This window comes from Lissotriton vulgaris, chromosome 8 (genome assembly GCF_964263255.1).
Source record: "Lissotriton vulgaris chromosome 8, aLisVul1.2, whole genome shotgun sequence".
In the NCBI taxonomy this organism is placed as follows: domain Eukaryota; kingdom Metazoa; phylum Chordata; class Amphibia; order Caudata; family Salamandridae; genus Lissotriton; species Lissotriton vulgaris.
The window spans coordinates 1,370,006,761-1,370,027,458 of record NC_141696.1 but is presented as its reverse complement, the minus strand read 5'-3'; the positions used below and the strand labels follow the sequence as shown (position 1 = coordinate 1,370,027,458).

Sequence of the window (20,698 nt, the reverse complement as noted above, 5' to 3'; positions counted from 1 at the left end):
GTTTCCCCCCTTTGAACTTGTGTTTGGTCATCCTGTAAGGGGACCATTGTGTTTTGTGAAGGAAGGGTGGAAGAAACCTCTCAAAGAGCCTAAGCAGGACATAGTGGACTGTGTGCTTTATCTACATTCAAGGATGGCTGAGTGCATGAAAAAAGCATCCAAAAACCTTGAGGCCTGCCAAGAGCTCTAGAAGCTCTGGTATGACCAAAATGGTGCACTGGTAGAGTTCCAACCAGGGAAGAAGATGTGGGTTTTGGAGTCTGTGGCTCCTACGGCCCCACAGGATAAATATAGTGGACCCTACCCTAGCCTAGAAAGAAAAGGGGAGGTCACCTGTCTGGTGGACCTTGGCAGTTACAGTAACACTATGAGGGCAATCCATGTAAACCACCTTAAACCCTATTAGGGCAGATGTGGCCATGCTGATGGTCACTGATTAAGTTTAGGAAGAAGAGTTTGAACCTCTCCCCGACCTCCTCTCTCACAACCCTAATGATGGGTCAGTAGAAGTAGTTGTCTGTTCAGACACCCTCTCTGCCCAAAATCAAACTGACTCCAGGCAGGTTCTGCATCAGTATGTTGAGCTCTTCTCCTTGACCCCTCACCCAACATTTACCGCCTGCCACTGCAGGCTGCATGTCTTTGGGCAGATAAAAGTGAAAGCACGACTTTGCACACACCCCTGTGTGCCATGCCCACAGCCACTGCATGAGGTATAGGTAAGTCATCCCTTAAGCATTTCTCACAGCCCTAAGGCAGGGTGCACTAGACCATGAGAAGGTATGCCCCAATGCTTGTCAGTCCAATTGCTGCCAGTCCAAGTGATCAGGGAAGCCATTTTAAGTGCATGTGCTGGACACTGGTGAAAACAAGTTCCCCAGCTGCATGATGGCTTCACTAAAACCAGAGATGTTTGCTATCAACCATCGCATATTAATAAGCCCACACTGGTTCCAGTGATGGATTTATTAATACATGCACCCAGCGGGCATCTTAGAGGTGCCCCTGAAAACGTGCCGACTACTGGTATACTAGCTGTCTGGTATTAACCAGCCAGCCACCCCAGACAAGTTTCTGACCCCCTAGGCTGAGCGCCTTTGCTCTCAGGAGGCCAGAAACAAAGCCTTTTCGAGAAGAGGGTGTTTACGCCCCCTCCCTCCAGGATGACCTGCGAATTAGCATTCCAAGGCACAAGCTTCAAAGAGCCCACCACCTTTGGTGTGACAATCTGGCTTCCTTCACAGGAAAGGATGTTGACCCCCCTCCAATCTACCCCCCCCCCCCCTCGCTCCCCCTTGAGCAGGGCCAAATTGGCGCCTGGACAAGGTGGAAAAATTACTAGTCACATAGGCGTGTTCACCTCCAGGCTAGATCCACCCTTAAGGTGGGCTACCTAAAGGGAGGACGAAATTTCAGAGTCTGCCAACCTAGTGATGGGAAACTTAGGAACTCAGGGACAGGGTTATGCCCACTTACCACAGAAAGTGGTCATATAGGGAGCATAGTTACCCCATGGGTAGGTAGTCCATGGCTACTAACACTGCCCTAATGCCCCTAAATCTAGCATTTTGGAGAGACCCTGGTACCAGGAAAGCAGATCATGCCAACCTTAAAGAAGACAGTTGTGAAGAGAAGCAAGAACAGAAGAACCAGCATTTGACTTGGTGCTAACGCTTCCGGCCTGTCTGCTGGCTTTGACAATTGCACCAAAAGACGACTTGTCCTGCAGCTGGTGTATCTCCAAAGCCTGGGAGAACCACCAGCACGTCGCCCTAGGAACTGGAACCTCCAGCGGAACTACTCCCCTACACCTTGCAGGCACCACAAAAGAACTGTGAGGCTCCAAGACCGTAAAAACCTGATGGCTGAAAGCACCACTGCATCCGAGCCGACTAGCTCGAGCTGAAGTAGGCCAGTGGTGTCAACGTGGTCCCCAGACCTTCCAGACTCTAAGTACACCTTTGGTTTCCCGCTGTGGAATTCTTGATGCCACCTGCAGCCTCTGTATGCATACTGCCTCTACTGTGAACGCTCCCTATGTGACAAAAACCGAACAGCTAGGGACACCTCTTTACCCGTCGACCCTGACCCGTGGAGAAGAGGATCAAAGGTGTCTCCACATCCCTGACCTTCGTGAGGCCTGAGCCCCTATGTTGGTTCAGTCCGACTGGCCTTCCAGTCCAAACACACAGCCTCTTTTCTCGCAGACCGATCTCCATAGACTAACACTGTGCTCCTGATGCATTATTGCACCATTGCACTCGGCCGCCCTAGTGCCACTGGAGGTGACCTGCTGGTGCAGCCTTGGACTTTGCCCCGTACTCGCGTTAACTCCAGGAGATTGATCTCAGAAGTCGCTGTACTCTACCTGTGGGCCGTACTTGTTTTTCCTCCCATAGGATACCAATGCAGCTACTGAAAACTGCACAAAGTGTCGACTTTTTAAAACCAAAAGTATTTCTCTTGCCTGATTGTATTGATTCTGGTGCCTAAATATATATAAAGATAAGTGTTATTTTTATAAGTTGGTTTGGATCTCCTTATTGAGTCCTATGCATCATTTATTGGATTTGTGTGTATTTTGCAGATGTCTAACCCTCCTCTCTGATAACCCTAAGACTGCTCGACTACACTACCCCCTAGTAGAGCTACTTGCAATTGCTAGAGCAAGCTCTTGTCCACTAGTAAGGGAATACCTGGACTCTTTCCACAATATACCTAATGTTGGTAAATCATATAAAGAGCCGGCATCCTGCAGCCCCAGCAAGACTTTTAACACAATAGGAAGATTTTGACATTGAGGCACCTAAAGCTTTCGGACACCCCCTTTGGGCCATGTTGTGGGTATCGGCCTATTCTTTTCTACTTTCCCCATCCACAAGCGAGAGTCTACTTAGTGCCCTAAGTGGCCCTTGTACTCCAATAATTGGCCTGTGACTCCTAGTGGTCATTAATGTTTGGCCACTACATCTTAACAGCTGGAGCACAACACGTTTTCTTGTGTGTGGGAATTTAGTTATTTTTGTGGCAATATATATAATCTCTTCTGGACACAAATTATTTATGAGTGCAGCACATTTTTTCAGAACATACTTTAAGTATCTAAGTGGTACTATCAAAGTAGAAACTGCTTGTCTCCAGCTAAGCCTATTTTTACCTAAAGAAACTAGAGCTCTTTTGAACTTCACCAAGTCTACATAAAGTATCCCCCTTAGTACAATATTGACATAGAACGCTGTGTTAACTGGAAATCTAGCACCTAGTGCAAGGTATGTATTAAGACGTTTGAGGTTGATACTTGTCCCAAGAAGATGGTAGCCCCTTTGATGGTTTTAGTGTGCTATTTATTTACTTGTTAATAAAAAAAAGTAATTTTCTTTTTATGAAGTAAAGCATGATTTGGAATTTGAATTTGAGTTATATGATGTTTAACACTCAATCTTTCAGATAGAAGAAGTATTAAACGAGCATGTTATTATCATTTGTGTTTAGGACTGCTGCCCTACCAACTTTGCCTTCCACTGTATGAAAACCCTAAGGTATCAAAATGAATGGTGCTGGACATATACCAAGATTCTTTAGCAGTCCTCCTCAGAGATCCTTGAGATTTGCAGAGAACATTAGCCTCTTCGGTTCGAGAAGGAAGGAACAAGCCCGGAGAGATCCTGGCGGCCCAATGGTCATCCTACCTTGAGACGCTGTCCTCCAACTTATCCGAGGGAGAAGACCAAGATAGGGTGTTCTTGGTGCTGAAACTAGCAAGGTTTTGACCAAAGAAGTTTCCAAGGAGCATTGGTATAAATCTAGTGTAGCATAACCAGAAGTCAAACCCGCTCTGAAAAATGCTGGCAGGCTGAGGCAGAGCACTGCTCCCACTGGAGTCAGACATTGTGTTCTGAGCAGGGGAGAAAGAAACCCCCAGCCACTGTTCCACTGCCCATCAGAGGCATCAGCCGGCACTGAGGGAAGGCTTAGGAACCAAGCAGGCTTCTAACAAAGGGCTGCGAGCCGCAAGTCATCAACTCCATCTCGATCAAGGGGCGCTGAATGCCCTCCATCGGAGCTGAAAACAATGCTGAGAGCACCTCCGAAACTGAGAGCCCCTTCAATGCAGACAATGGGGAAATCGAGACACCCATCATGTAAAAGCTCACTGCCAGGTGTTATTGGTTCTTAATCTCCCCAGAGCCTGACTAGATCACTGCTACGCCTCCCCCAGGACGGTCGCCAACCACGCACCGCCGAATGGAAAGAAACAGAGGCCTACCTTCAAGGAGCTCACCTTTGACGCATCAAGACATCCTTTGTCTAAGAGGTATAAGGACAAGGCTGCAAGCCCTCCGCCCACCTACCCACACTTAAACAATTGGCACTCCTATGTGCACTACCATCACGCCCATACTCTCATCCCCCTTCACCACTTCCAGAGTCACCTGACAGGTCAGTGTATTCAGACCAAAGTGCACTGCCCCATTCGGTAAGGAGATCCCTTATGACTAGCCTCTGGGTTGGGGATGGGGCTCCCTGCGATGTTTATACTGTCTACTATATAGACGATCCGGATTTGGAGCCTTACCCAACAAAATAATCCCAGCAATTTGATACCACTACATAACATGCTGTACGTCAGAGGGCACCCTGCCACCCTAGGGTAGATATGTTGTGCATGAGGATGACAACTTCTTAGTGGGGACCTTCTCCAAAACTGAATGAACGGTTTATTTCCTCCCATGCTAAATGGCATTATAAAGTAATTTGAAAGACCCTGTCATGGCCAAGGTGCTCACACAATGGGTGGAAAAATAGTTTGATTTCTCGCATTGACCCACTCTATAGCTGTGTCCCCCTACCCCTACCAAGTAGCTTGATGGTACATACTGCACTGTAACACACCTTAGTTCAAGCCGCAGGTGACCCCTATAGGTAAAAAGTAGGTGACTTGATGCTGCGACAACCGAGTGAGTGATCAGCAACCCACTAGTATATTGCCTGTTTGGTTAGGTTGCTGCTGAGGTGCATCAAGTTGCATTTGGAGGAAATAGAGGCTGGTGCCGCTCCTTCCTGAGACCTACAGGAAGAGGGTGGAAAAGCGGGTGGCTAGAAGGACGATAATTTTCAATGCAAATATCCGCTGTGCACTAGAAGCTGATACCATTTCCCATAGTGTTACACTAGTATTTCGCTGCACTACCAAGCACGGCTATACATGGCTAAACATCTCCTAGTTCAAGCGAGAGTTGCAACAGCACCTTCTCAACATTCCAATCAATGTTGAACATGTAGACAAGATGGATGGGTCGTTGAAAAATATTAAGAAGGACACAGAGTTAGCGCAGCCCATGGGTACAATGGCAATCTGCCACTCTGAAGGGAACCTTTTGCAAGCAATAATCCAGGAGCAGGACGAAGACCTTTCAGTTGACATTGTCATATGGCAACCTTGCAGGAGGTCATCCCGCTACTCCACCAGGGGGACTTTATAACTGAGCAAGATCTGAAGAAAGCCGCCTTCCATGTCCCCATCCCCCCTGCCCATCACCAGTAAGTTGACAACACTACCTAGTCGAAATTCTACACTTCAGCCTCTACACCTCCCAGGGTGTTCACAATGTACCTGGCAGCGGTGGCCCCACATCGCCACAGAGGTGGCATTCATGTCTTCTCATCCCTCGATGACTAGCTGATCAAGAGCAGCAGCAGGTAACAATGCCTAGTACTCACAGCTGTGACCCTGCTTCACGGCATAAAGTTCTCCATAAACACAAAGAAATCCCACCTGAAACCCAAACAAATCCAGACGCTGGGCCCAGTATTAAATGCTTCCTCATGAAAAGCAATGCCCAAACAGCAGAGGGTGATGGCATTCCAGCAACTGCTGACTCTTTTTCAGTTAAGTTTTTTTACTTACTTTAAGAACTGCAATGAAGCCTTTGGGCATGATTTCTTTGTGCTTGGCATATTACATATGCACCCTCTTCCGTAGTGACTTGCGAGACAGTGATAACAAGCAGAGGGTGATTGGAAAGATTGATAAAGACCAGCACTCAACGCTTTCTGCACTGGTAGAACAGCAACAATTTGTTGCTCGGCAGACCTTTCTTTGACCCACTTCTGCAGGTGACTATCGCCACTGACGCATCTCTCTTCAGCATGGCTGTGCAAATAATGTGGTCCCCTCAGCTTACTTCCCTAGAATTGATGGCCATCTACCTAGCACTCGAAGCCCTTTCAAGCTATTTGAGGGCAAAGTGGTATTCATAAAAACAGACAACATAGCCATATGTTATGTACAGAAGCTAGGGGGTACTCACTTCCCTTAGCACTGTAGATCTGGCACTTTGCAATCTGCAACATGATCCACCTGTTAGTGGAGCGCCTACCAGGGATGGACAAAAACTTTGTGGGTCTGTCAGCATGACTACAAGTGGGAACTTCCCCCGCAAATCCTAAATAGGTATTTCCATTGCTGGGGAACCAAGTCCATCAACCTGTTCACCACTCCAGAAAAACAACATTTCTGGGCAATCTACTGTGATTGAACTGCTCCAGGGACATATGTCTACTCTTTTCCTCCTCTCCCACTCATTCCGTACTTTGAGGAAGATGAGGCAGGTGCCCATAACCTTCATCCAAGTGGCCCCAACTTGGGCTGATTAGCCCTGATACTCAATCGTCCTGGATATGTCCATCAGTCTGCATAAGAAGCTATCTTTGAGGCTGGAACTTCGCATTGATAGATTAGACTCCCAGATCCCATGCAACTTTATCTAGTGTTCTGGAACCCAAGGTCCTAGAGTTTGGCTCCATAAAGCCTCGTACTCTTTCATACTACAGTTTCTATCCTTGAAAGTGGCTTTTTTAGTAGCCATAACCCTGCTCAGACACATCAGCAAATTACAAGCCCTCGGCATTAAAAAACATTCATTTTGGGGCACCCTTGTGTTTGTTAGAACTAATCCAAGGTTAATGCCCAAGATAGTCTCACCTTTCTACATTAACCGGACTATTGAGCTACCTGTATTTTCTCCACACCGACATGTAATAGCGGAAAGGGTCTGCACACCTTAAACACCAAGTGGGCGTTCTTGTTCTATATATATCAACAGAACTAAATCCTTTCACAAAACTAACAAGTTTTTTGTAACTTTTTCTAAACCACAGAAATGCTGTCCCATTTCTAAGGCATGCATTGCCATGGCATATTAAGTGCGTCAAAACTTGCTGTGCCAGAGCCAATTGTATACTCACTATACCTTCCAGTACACACTCAAAAAGAGGGTACCATGGCTTGTATTTTGGTAACAATCCATTATCGACTTTTTTCAAGGCTACTACCTTGTCAAATCCACACACCTTTATAAAGCAGTACTGTGTGGACTTCCTAGCCCTTCAACAGGCTAAGGTTAGCTAAACAGTGCTAAGGATACTGTTCCAACGATCTGCATCACCTGCTCGCTAACCACAGCTTAGGAGGGACCGGCTTTGCTCTTGATGCAGAGCTTATGTATCTACAGCCACTCATGCTACGAACAGAAAATGATACTTCCCCTATAGCAACTGTTTGCATGTAGTGTTTTAGATTCAAAAGCACCCACCATCCTTCCTGGACGTTGGCAATGATGGCACATGTTTATTTTTTCACACTTTACTTTTATGCCAGTTTTCAATGTGCAAGGCACATCACAGTAGTCTTACTGTACACTCCAATTTCACCCTTCAACCACTGAACGGAAAACAATCTATGGTGGAGTCTATACCCATGTGAATTGTGGACTAAGGAAAGAGTCGGAGCACATCTTGTAGCTCAAAACTTTGCTGAACAAATGAATTGAATGTCGGAACCCAACACTAGATGGCAGGAGCATGCAGAGCATGTGAACATACAGCAGTACACTATTACCAGATGCTTTCAGGGCAAATAACATTTTCAGTACAGTATGTATCTTTCCGTCTTGTAGATGATATCCTCGGCCCTATAGCACTAGTGCCTCATTTCTGTTGGGCATTTACGCCATTTATGTCCAGCGTTCTGGCATCCTAAGATGTCGTTTTTATACAGCAGCAAGGCACATAACTAATGTGAATGTAGTTTGATTCTACTCTTCATGTAACTAAGTGTTGGATTTTCCTGGGTTTTATCCCGTTATTGATAAAAAATGTATTGAAGGTGTGTAAGCAATAGATATTTACGATGAAATCAAATTCTTTTTGCAGGCGATATATTGCTCACGCCAACTAAAATATACAGTAAGACATTGCTGCCAGTCATTCGCTCAGGACACGTAAAAGCCTATGCACACATCACCGGTGGAGGCCTACTGGAGAACATTCCAAGAGTCCTTCCAGCATCAGTCGGTGTTTCACTAGGTAAGGAAGATGGCATTCAGAGGAGGCAAGGTATAGTGGGATCTTAATGAGTACTCTGGCTCTCTGGCTTTTAAGGGCAAGGTAAGATTCTTGTATACAATGTAAGGAGGGAAAGTGGAAAAGAGTGCAATCAGCATTATGACTGTTTATTTTGCTCACCTTTCTACCTGCACAGTTTGTTGCTGTGTGCTTCTGACATTTATATTGTACCTTGAATCTATCGGTTCTACTGTATTTACGTTGTAGATTATAATTAATAAAAAGAGACGTTTATCCCCTTCACTCACACCATATGTGTTACTTTTTATTTTGCTTATTATATGTTGTGTTTGTAAATAATCTATTTTGTTTACATGTATGTTTATTGGGAGGACAGATTTATGTGAAACATCGGCTTAACAAATCTCCAATAATTTCTTGGATGATGAGCACTGCTTTGGGCAAGCATTTACTGCTGTATTGTTGTATATTAATTAATTTGCATTTAGATTGTCACAGATTAGCATTTTGGCTGATAAGCTAAATTTCACCCTTAACATTGGAATGATGTGGCCTTGAAACAATTAAAAAAAACTTTAATCATGCCGACAGCCGCCACTAAAGCAACCATTATATTCCAGTGTTTTAAAACCATTTTTAAAAATAGTGGCTTTTAAATTCTAATTAAAGAGTTTTAGAATATGGTCCATAAAGTTGACAAAGCATCCTGTTCGTTATGGATCATTCATATTAAAATAGGCAACAGAATTCATAAAGGTCCTGAGTCCTGCTTTTATTAAAAATTGATTTTAGAAGTTCTCTCCTCTCCAAAATTAAGAGTGGTAGAGGCAGGTTGCATATATTAATAATTTGATATTCTTCCCACAGAACCTGCAGCTTATACTATTGTCTGGACTTTACTAGTGTGCTCGAAATTCTCTCAGTGGAAATTGATGAAATCTTAAGGGCACAAACTTGTGTTTCGATAAAGGCAAAGTAGTTACACTCTGGTACTGCTTTGGTGAGCACTGGATATGATTCTAAAATCATTAGTGTACAGCCAAATGATAGTCAAATTGGTATTTTATTTGCTCACCTAACGGCGTACCTTCTTGTTACGGCATCTGCCTGGTCAGATTGAAGTGTTTACAAACGCTGTAGGGCATGGATTGCTGAAACGTGTCTTAGCATTCCATATTTCATATCATATAAGCCCATTTAGGGAGCTGTCATACGAATTTCTAACTTTATAGAATTTGTTTAAAATCATGAGTGATTTAACTACATACTCCTGCTGTAGGAGAGAAAATTCTAGGTGTGAGTTAGCCAGGACAGTAGCATCACTGAGTCTGAAAAGAAGTCTGAAGGTACGACACTGTGCTGTGTCCAATCATTAAGCCAGGTTACCATACAATGTAACCAACTCATAGCTTAAGGTAGGAATTAGCCTGCCCAGAGTCATGCAAGACAGGGATAGCGAAGGCCTTGAAAACTGTTCAGCTTTCATAAGGCAAGATTAATTATAGCATCTTTCTCCTTCACCAAGGCTAAATGATAGTAAACCCCTCCAACAATAATACTTAATTTCTTACTAGAAAAATAGTTGCTAAAAGCATGAAGTGCTCAATATTAACTGATGGCCATCTGGTCTTTAAAAGGGTGTTGCCATTTATAAAAAAAATTGCTACTTGCTGGAGGATATCTCTATGGTAGTATTTAAATGCAGCTTGAACCTGCAGTTCGAGGCATGTGGGCTGCTGAATTCATATCTGTGCATAGATCGCCGCCTACTGTTGGGTCCGGATGATTGCACATTGTTGTCCTGGAAGAGTCTTCGAAGTATCACGAGATAGGTGGCTCCTCCCCTGGACTACAGTGCGCATGGGCATCCTCTCCATCCTCAGATTGTTTTTTTCCGCCATTGGGTTCGGATGTTACTATCTTAGCTCAAGTTAGGAAAACTTTCTATAAAGCCAAAAGGCTTTCGACGGCGTCGGTATCGTTTCGTTCGGTGCCGGTACCTTTTGTTTCGAGAGGACATCGAGGAATTGGACGTTTTTTCTTTCCACGCTCCACCCGATCTTCGATCTACGATGGAGAGAAGTCCATTCAAGAGGTGTCCACTTTGCAATGCAAAATACCCGCACATCGATGTCCACCCGGTGTGCAACAAGTGCCTGTCCCCCGATCACAACGAGGCCAACTGCATGGCCTGTGCTCGGTTCAGGTAGAAGAAAACTCTTCGGATTCGACGCGCGGCGTGATTGGAGTCGAGAAAGTCGGCGCCTGTTCCTGACAACATCTTCGGGACCGAAGACGAGGAGGTTGTTGACCCAGAGGATCAGGAATATCGCTCCGATCCGGCTTCGGGCCATGACTCCGAGTATGACGCCGAAGACGAAGAGGTACAAGAAGACAAAGACGTTGTCGAAGAGGTAGGAGACGACGCTGAGGCCCTTGCGGCCGTAGAAGATAGCTCTGGCGATGAGCTAGGCCAACCCGGCTATACGCGTGCCGACGATGACGCACTTACTAAGGCTCAGGTCGAGGGATCGCCACTAGGCCTTACCCAAGATCTACAGTCTCGTTCTGCAGCCCCGCATAAAGGCCCGGCTTCGAACATTACCAAAGAGCCGTCGGTTTCGAGACCGCCATCGGTCGATCCAAGGAAATCAAAAGCGTCACTGCAGCTGCAGAAAGCGAAAGTGCAACTAACTCTGGTCGGCTCCAAGGCCTCAACACCCTCGGCGCCGAAGATACAGAAAATGGCCGTCGATGTCGTGAAGCTCAAGAAGGTAGTCGAGCCGACGGTTGGGGCAACGAAGATCAAGGTCAAGGCCGTCGACCCGACGAGGCCAACGCCAAAAGGAGTTGACACTCACAAAAATAATTCAGAAAAGGGGGTGGTGATGAACAGAGTGTCTGAATTAAGCAGACCACTCTTACCCAGTCCAAAGATCAGGGCTTGATCCATCACCGTTTTTTAGCTCACTGCACCATCCCAGCTCAGAACTTGGCTATATGCAAATTAGTCTGACCCTGGCCCAGTGCATCATGGGAACAGGGCAGACCAAACTACCAAGCCAATTCTTATACTGGGAAGGAAACAAGCTACCGGGGACCGGTTTCTGGCATTTCAGCCGTCTTCGGCCCGGCTTGCTTGAATCCTGATGGTGCAATGAGCTAGGGACTCACATCTGAGTATACTCTTCCACGCTTATGGTGGACAAAAATGATTCAGAAAAGGGGGTGGTGATGAACAGAGTGTCTGAATTAAGCAGACCACTCTTACCCAGTCCAAAGATCAGGGCTTGATCCATCACCGTTTTTTAGCTCACTGCACCATCCCAGCTCAGAACTTGGCTATATGCAAATTAGTCTGACCCTGGCCCAGTGCATCATGGGAACAGGGCAGACCAAACTACCAAGCCAATTCTTATACTGGGAAGGAAACAAGCTACCGGGGACCGGTTTCTGGCATTTCAGCCGTCTTCGGCCCGGCTTGCTTGAATCCTGATGGTGCAATGAGCTAGGGACTCACATCTGAGTATACCCTTCCACGCTTATGGACAAAAATGATTCAGAAAAGGGGGTGGTGATGAACAGAGTCTCACAAAAGGCTCGAACCGAAAGACTGGATCGATCCTCGGTCGAGGCCTACGGACAAGTCGAAGACTGGCTCCAAGGACCCTGTCGAGTCGGCGCAGCCGAGTCACTTCGTGGCCAAGGAAGTGTCGGCGTCGCTCCAACGCATCAAGGATAAGGCTGCGGTGGTCGGGTCGAAGAAGGCACCGACACTGGTCGGACGCGTTCAGACCGCTTTGGCGCCGATAAAATTCGGGTTGCCGCCTTCAGTGCGTCCGAAGATGTTCGATCCGTAAAAAGGCCTCAGCGCCACTACAAAAGTGTCGAGGGAACTGGAGGCTACGGAGGAGCCTGAAGACCAGGAGTCGAGGCAGTTCATCGACTCGGAAACTGGTAGACTGTCCATATATAAACGGAAAATCCTGCCTGAGACACCCATGGAGTCCTACAAGATTCCTTTGAAGAAAAAGAGGGTTTCGGCGATGTCACCGGCTCTTGTGGAACCCCTCCGTTCTTATGGACAAGAACCACAGAACGTTTCGCCCACATACTCTGATGTGGAGGCGGGGGATGACGAACATGAGGATGACCCTTATCATGTGGACACTGGTCCTGATGAGCAGAACCGACCATGGGCGGACCCGGATGACTCCAGGGATCCGCAAACTGCCCCTGACACTCATGTGTACAGTGTTAAAACGTCTCCTACTGAGGACACTACTGCCTTTAACGCCCTTATTGACAGAGCGTCCAGTAATCATAACGTGGATCTTCATGCTGACCCTGTGGAAGAAGACTTTCTGGTCGACACATTTTCCACTTCTGAGAGGACAGTCAAGACCCTGCCCATGCTCAAGGGGGTCCTTAAGCATGCTGCTGACATTTTTAAGGACACCACTAGGGTCATGGTGTTAAATCCAAGGATTGAGAAGAAATATAGGCCTGCACTTGTGGACCCTAATTATATACGGGGACAGTTGCCATTGGACTCATTTGTCGTTTCTAATGCCCGTAAGAGGGCAAACTCCCAGACTACAGGTGATGCTCCTCCTCCGGACAAAGAGTCCAAAGTTCTGGAAACTTCAGGAAAGAGGGTGGCTGCGCAGGCGGCTAACATCTGGCGCATTGCCAATACTCAGGCACTCTTAGCCAGATATGACAGGTCCCATTATGATACCCTTGAGACACTGTTGCAACACCTACCTGATCAATACAAGGAGGGCGCAGAACTACTGATTCAGGAGGGCAAGCTTATAACCAATGCTTCCATCAAGTGCGCGCTACACGCAGCTGGCACTGCAGCCAGGGCCATAAACACTAGCGTTATGTGGCGGAGGCATGCCTGGTTAAGAATCTCGGGATTCAAACCAGAAATACAAACTTCTATCCTCAATCAGCCGGTTAACCCGGACTACTTATTTGGACCTGAGGTTGACACCACCCTTGAAAAGATTAAGAAAGACGCGGAGACTGCAAAGTCTATGGGGGCTCTGCAGTCCCAACAGTTCCGGGTTGGCTCCTTTCGTCGCTCCAGTGCTAGTGGCCCTTCAAGAGGCCAATCCACGGAACAAACACAGTACAATAAAGGCAGTACACAATCCACCTACAAGAAGAACACCCGTGGTGGATATCGTGGAAACATCAAGGGCAGAGGCAGAGGAAACAACGGTTCCAGATCCTCTGCCAATAACAAACAGTGACGCCCTGTCACTGCCCCCCGACCATGTAACACCTGTCGGGGGGCGACTCCAGCAGTTCCTGCCAGTCTGTAAATCCATCACCACAGACAGGTGGGTGAGAGACATTGTACAGTACGGGTATTGTCTGGAATTAATGTCCACTCCACCCAACATCCCGCCAAGACACCGTCCTATGTCCGCAGAGCACTTGCTCTTATTGCAGCAGGAGGTCGTCCGCATGCTGCAAAAAGGAGCCATAGAGCTCGTGCCTGTGGAAGACCAGGGCTCAGGGGTGTACTCTCTGTACTTTCTGTTACCAAAGAAGGACTGGTCTATCAGGCCTATACTAGACCTCCGGCCTCTAAACAGTTACATTCTGTCAGAGCATTTTCATATGTTCACCTTAGAGCTGGTTCTGCCGTTACTCAGTCAGGGAGACTTCCTCGCAACACTGGATCTCAAGGATGCGTATTTTCATATACCCATATACCCATCACACAGACAGTATCTCCGGTTCACTATTCAAAATCAACATTATCAGTTCAAAGTCCTCCCTTTCGGAGTAATGACGGCACCCAGGGTGTTCACAAAGTGCCTGGTGACTGTGGCAGCACATCTCAGAAGACAGCAGATACATGTCTACCCTTATCTGGACGACTGGCTTATTCAAGCAAAGTCGGCCCATCAGTGTGCCAGCCACATGTCCCACACCATTCATCTTCTTCACAGTCTGGGTTTCTCGCTGAATTATCCAAAGTCACATCTTCAGCCCGCCCACGTGCGACAGTACCTGGGCGCGACAATAGACACTCTGGCAGCCACATATATATTTTTTAAATACTCACTGGCATGGTACTTTACCTGCATGGTTAAGGCAATTTTCCTCAGACAGGACACATCCCTGCCCCTTCCTTAAATATTCTCCTTCCTTCACCCTAGCATCCCTAAATGTTTTGTGGGCACTGTTAATTGTTACATGCCCTTCAGTATGATTGGCAGGCACCTTCGCCTCTTTTTCAGTATCCCCCTCTCTCCACACACCCTAAGCTTTAGATCTCACCTGAAACAGCTCAGACGATGTCGGTTGCAAGACATTTTGTTTACTTACAGGCCCCTAGAAGCCCACCCGTTGTTTGGCATATGTGGCTTTATTGTCACTCTAATTTCTTGCTTCTATTTGCTAAGAGAGTGCTGGCTTCACTACCTTCTCTCACATTTGTCCCTGCCCTGGGACAGTCTCATAGATCAGCTATTAGACTACCCCGCTGTTTCCACTATTCCCCCATCAATCTTGATTGTGCAGCACAACATCCTCCTGCCTCCACCACTCTGAGGATTTTGACCTCCCTAAACTCTATTCAAGAATGAAAAAGAAGTTCTTACTTGGTTGACCAGTTGATCATCTTTTGCTTCTTGACACCCTTTTTGGCCATAGCTCTACATTTGTATCCAAGCATTACCAGTTTTGTTTATGTATAGACCCATCTTTATACACGTGCTGTATGACTGGGGCCTAAACAGTGGTGATTGTGCACTCTGGTCATGTTTTGTGTACCCTACTTTTGTGGGATTGATGTCTTGTAATTATCAATATACTCCATTTTTTCTGTGTGACGCCTTTGCGAAATTAAAAAAACACTTCAGATTGCCTACCTCATTTGTGGCTCACTAAATAGAACACTTTAGCTGAAGTGGTTTGTGATTGAAATAATAGTTGTAGCAGCCTAAATGTGGGTGACTGTAGTGTAAGAACCTTTTTTTATATTGCTACTCACTCTATGTTGCAGATGCTCTGTGTTGGAAGATACCTAATATTTTCTCCTGGCTGCAAAAAGAAGGTGGCCTGTCGGAGGAGGAAATGGCTCGGACATTTAATTGTGGAATTGGTGCAGTGCTCATTGTGCAGAATGCGATGGCCGAACAGATCCTGAAAGATGTGCAGAAGGGCGAAGAAGCGTATCTTATTGGATCTGTAGTTCCCCTTCAGAAAGGTTACCATGCTCTTCTTGCTATATTAGTGCGTTAATCATATTTGTATACAAACATGTCTGAATTTCATTAATCATATTGGAAGCAATCATGCTAAAATGGAAGATACAAATGTCATCTCTAATGAGTTCAGTTTGATTATTTTTTCGCAGGGCTTCAGTAGCAAATTGCATTTTCTGCATGGTCACCCTAGATATTTTGCCTTTTTAAGTCCTTTGTAAATGGAGCCTTAAGTGCACCCATAGCAATGGTAAGTTAAATGTCATATTTGTGCTGCAGTGTGTATTTAAATTGAGTGCTTAGTTTGCGAAAGAAAGAGTGTTGAAGCAGAAGCTGGCGGCCAATGGAAATAAACGTTGGTGCACTGAATACCAAGGCTAGTATTCTTTAATCCAATACCAGACACTTTTTCCTGCTTGTGCAGGTTCCTGCGTTTTCCCTATATGATAAGTTTCCTGTCTTTCTCCTCCATGCCTTTCCGATCTGTGTGTTTTCCCCTCTCTTGTACTTCTTTAAACATCTGATGCAGAAGAATAAGTGCTGCTTCCAAAAATAAGAGCCTAGTTTTATTTATTTGGAACAGTTGGTAGCATAAAGGGCAGCTTCAGCACTACCCCTTTCAACTTGGAAGATGCTAAGGGGGCTTCTTCTATTCGCAGGTCTCTCCTAGAAGGTTAGGCTCCAGCCATGGTAGAAGGTAAAACCATTTTCTTTAAACCCTGTAAGGTAGGGAGTGGCCAAGAAGCTGAAGACTGGCCTGCTTGGTGGCAGCAGGTCCTATTGTCTTGAAACAGGGACGCCTGGGTGAGTTAATCAAACAGGTGGTGAGGGACCTGCAATACAAGTGTTAGGATTGGGTGGTAGAATTACTCCTTCCTCTGGCTAGTGCAAAGGATATATATCGGGCACTTCCACCACAACATCCTAAGAACATTCCTAGACCCGAGACATCTCCATCTGAAGAAGATGGTCATGTTGGAAGAAGAACCCTGACTACTGACTCTTGAGTCCTAGCTCCTGGTAAAAGAAGGTAAAAGAAGTATGTAAAAATTCATATCCATGATTAACCTAAACCTATTTTGATGATCCTGGAGTCTATTTGGTTATATAGAGATATATATTTATATACAAGCAATAATAACACACTTGGTAAATGCAACAGTTAAATGCATGAATTATACTAATGAATAAACAAGCAGCAAATAGTACTGGATGTCCTGCAAGAAATAATCAGAAAGATATATATATATATACACTAAATACATCAAATGATTACTTTGGATGTACAGTCTGACTCTCGTCACAATGGCACTAGTCAGAAACAAATCGCCTCACCTGATTGTTCACTCGACATACTTGCCAACTCAAACTGAAGGAGCCCGTAACAGCCAGGCAATGGACTTGCGATCATGACTCAAACCAGATACTTGTGGCAGTACGTCTACTCCACAATTGAACGCCAAAGCTGGCTGTCAACAACCCTAAGCCTTATGGTCTTAAAACACACTAGAAGGTTCAAGAGTCTTCTCCTCTGCGCAAAGGAAACTTACTGGAACTGGCCAGTTTCGGAGTTCCCACGTTCCCTCTACATTCTCACATGTTCCAGCCTTTATCTTGATGAAGCTTACAAAAGACTTCCAGGGTACATTACACAATCTCTCACAAAACAAACCTTGAACGTGATTAACCCAAGCAACTCACAAACACTCTGGGGGCATGTCTGTGCGCGCAGAAGAGTTGCTCATTAAGAGGTTTAGGGTATTCCTCCATACTGGTCGCACCGTGATAAATTGTTTCGAACTTTACCACTCCACTACTACCTGTATTACTGTTTGAGCGCCATTCTCCTGCCTACCCTCAAACCCTGCGCAGGCCTTCCTCTTTTTGGTTATTACATTTGTAGTCTCTATTTTTTCTAAATTGATTTGGGAATTTTATTGTTTTCGTTCTTTACTTTAAATGTGTTGGTACTTTGAACTTGGTGCACACTTCTCTGGGGGTTGCCTGCTACTTTGCAATAGCTATCTGGGTTGAGCAGAGATTCACTTAAAACTTTGACCTAATTTGACCTAACCAGTGTGGGTTTGAGTTTTCAGGGAGCCCCCCCCCCCCCACCCCCCCCCCCTCAGATCAATAACCCCATTTCTGTCCGCTTCATAAAGGCAAAGTAAAATACATTGCTTGATGCCTCCCTAGGAACAACATTTCATATGAAGACTTGTTCAGTTGCCACGCTCAGCATCCAGCAGTACTCGGAGCATCCTAAAACTGTGGCTTATCCAAATTTCCCTTCGCTTCTTCCCTGTCTTCCTTTTGCCCTTTCAGTTTAATTTGTCACAGCAGTCGCATCGTCTCACAGCAGCAGTTAGCACACATTGCTACTGACCACTTTCTTAGGTTTGTAATTTAATGTTCCCAATTACGTGGTACCACAAAGTAAACAATTGCCTGACCAATGTTTAAAAAATGACGGAGGCATAGTACGTATTGATACTGTGGTGGACGATGAGCACACCCCTGCTTCAATACAAATAAAAGGTGTACTACCAGACACATGCTTTTTATTCTGCTTTCAAACTTAACAATACATAAACTTGAGCCATTAGTTAAAATATTCAACAAACATTGTCTCTGGGCTTCTTCCTTCAAGTATGGTTGGGTCTGTCTTTGTCAGCCTTTGAGGATAAACTAGGTAGGAAATGTTCTGTTTGGCAATGTAACCCAGGGTAGGCACTTAATGGCAGTAGACCTTGGTTTTGTGCTCTGAATAAACACGGTGTTAATACTAGATCTGCTTTTTACATCTAATTATTAGACTCCTTTGATTGCATTGTGGTTGAATGAAGTTGCCCTGAGGGTAGTAAGGTCATTCAAGTATTTACAAAGAGGATGTGACCACTGGTGGCAAAGGTTTGGAGTACTGCGAACGGGAGTGAAGAAGGTCTGTAAACATGGCCAGCGTGGTAGAGAGACAGAAACACCTACATAACACATTAGCCTAAGGCATACTACAAATATAACTACTTTTGAATTCTTTGTACTTCCGTATTTGTTAATTCATGTGGCAAAAAATAACACTAAACAAAACGTTTCCTGATTCTGTTTTATTGTTTAATAACAACGTTCCATGATTACTATTTTGACCTGATAAAATGCACGCATTTATGCTTTGCAGACTTATGTTGTCCTAGCCCCATAACCCCATTTGTACCTGCCTCATCTGACAGCCATCCTAAAACAATTTGTCTCTTTTTCTCCCATTCCTCGACATGCCACGTCCTTTGGTGACCTCTGTCGCCCCTATTCCAAATATAAGTATAGGCACTTTCTATTTGACAGGTAGTTGCTGTGTGAGGATGGAACTAGTCTACGCCCCTAGAAATTGTTGTAATATTCACAAATAACCTTGAATGCTTAATCTGACAGTTAAATGATGGGGTGGCTGTCTTGGGTTAATTGCAGTTTGCTGTGGTAGAAAAATGCATTCTAAAATCAGCTAGGGTATTTTTGGTTCTGTTGTCTAAATCTAAACTCCGACCATGTAGTATATTTGCACGGCACCTTAGGGGAGTTAACGATGGGATCCTCCCAATGTATTTCATCTGTTTTATGGGTCCGGAAGGTTTGCGTGGACTGAGAAAAGCATATTCCTATCTGACTGGTTTTCAACTCTTTGCTGTCTATCAATAGGAATAAAGTCATCCAGAGTGTAAAGGATTGATGCTCACCTGGAGAAGCTGGTGTACAAATCTAAGAAGGGTGTGATGTGGTCAAGTTTCTTCTAACTCAAGTTTTTGGTGCAAAAGCAATTATTATCCTATTTCATAGATAGTGACATATTGTGTACATGCTGATGAATAGGTTGTGAAGATGATTCTTCTTCAGAATTAGGCTTTTTGTTGTGATCCAGCTTGTTACAGCTAAGAGCTAGAGGCGGATGCAGAGGCTCTTCGAGTTAGACACAAAGACCTCAAAAGAAGTGCACAGTTTATCCTCCAACCACAGCATATATATCATAAACAAAGATGACCTGGTTTGAGGTATAACAAATGAGGTAGCAGATTCTGTAAGGATTCTTTATTTGAAGAAATTCTTTATTCTTTATCAACAACACAAAACTGGCCAAGACATGTTTCTCGACATCAAGGTTATGTCAATAACTGTAGCATGGGGCAAAAGAGGTGGCACCGAACAGAAAGAAGTGAACAAGACCTATCCATACTTCCAAGAAGCAGAGAAAAAAAAGTAAACTCCAGATAAAATAAAATAAAATGCAATCTGTTCATAATATCACTGTACCCCATTTAGGAGCATTTAAAGACAACCCATATTACACTGCGTGTTTCCTAAAAAGAATAATTATGGGTTAAAGTTTAGATTAATTTCCAGTACCAGTTCTCTCTCCACATTGGTAATTATGATCTAGTGATCATCCACTTTTAAATCGACAAGAGTATATCAGGATATTCATACAGTTAACAGATCTGTAAAGCAAAAAGAGCAATTCTACACTGTCATTCTCAGGATCAGTAGGCTAACCTAATGCTCTAGAGATGACGGAAAATTAAATGATATGCCTCCTACTTAAAAAATATTCTCATTTATAACACAACCTTATTATAGGGTGGAGGCAATGTTTAAATATATTAAAGTGTTCTTGTCATTTTATCCCTGAAACGTAAATGGAAAACAGCAGACTTCTATTTCAAAATATGTCTTATGATGATATCTGTTGAAATTAAAGGAAACTGTTAGTTTCATGAAGCCCACGTGCCATTGACTGCGGGAGCTATAAAATACCTTAATCTACTGAATGAGAAGTGATCACAAAATACCTATTAAACTCTCATTTGATCACGCCATTGCTGCCGTTAGACACTCTAAATTAGTGCAGAAACTTTTCTTCAAACTTTCAAACTTCTGTTTACAATATTTGTTCGCCCTCAAACCCGGTCCACCTTGTTACAGTTAAGGTACAGGACCTCTGTCATGATCTTAACTTGGTACAGTCGTAATGGTCAGAGTCTATAGATTCAATAACACAACCAATGTGATATATACATACAATTATTTAGGAAGCAAAAGATTGCTCAGTCCAA

The 20,698-nt window shown here is 44.7% G+C and overlaps 1 protein-coding gene across 2 annotated transcripts in view; it reads left to right on the top strand.

Moving 5' to 3' along the window:
- Positions 1-20,698, top strand: part of LOC147698759 (trifunctional purine biosynthetic protein adenosine-3-like) — a 277,831-nt gene that overhangs the window by 183,341 nt on the left and 73,792 nt on the right. For both annotated transcript variants that reach the window (XM_086935334.1, XM_086935335.1), the window contains exons 16-17: positions 8,215-8,367; positions 15,398-15,601. In XM_086935334.1, the coding sequence (XP_086791460.1) occupies positions 8,215-8,367; positions 15,398-15,601 (357 nt within the window). The remainder of the gene's footprint in view (positions 1-8,214; positions 8,368-15,397; positions 15,602-20,698) is intronic.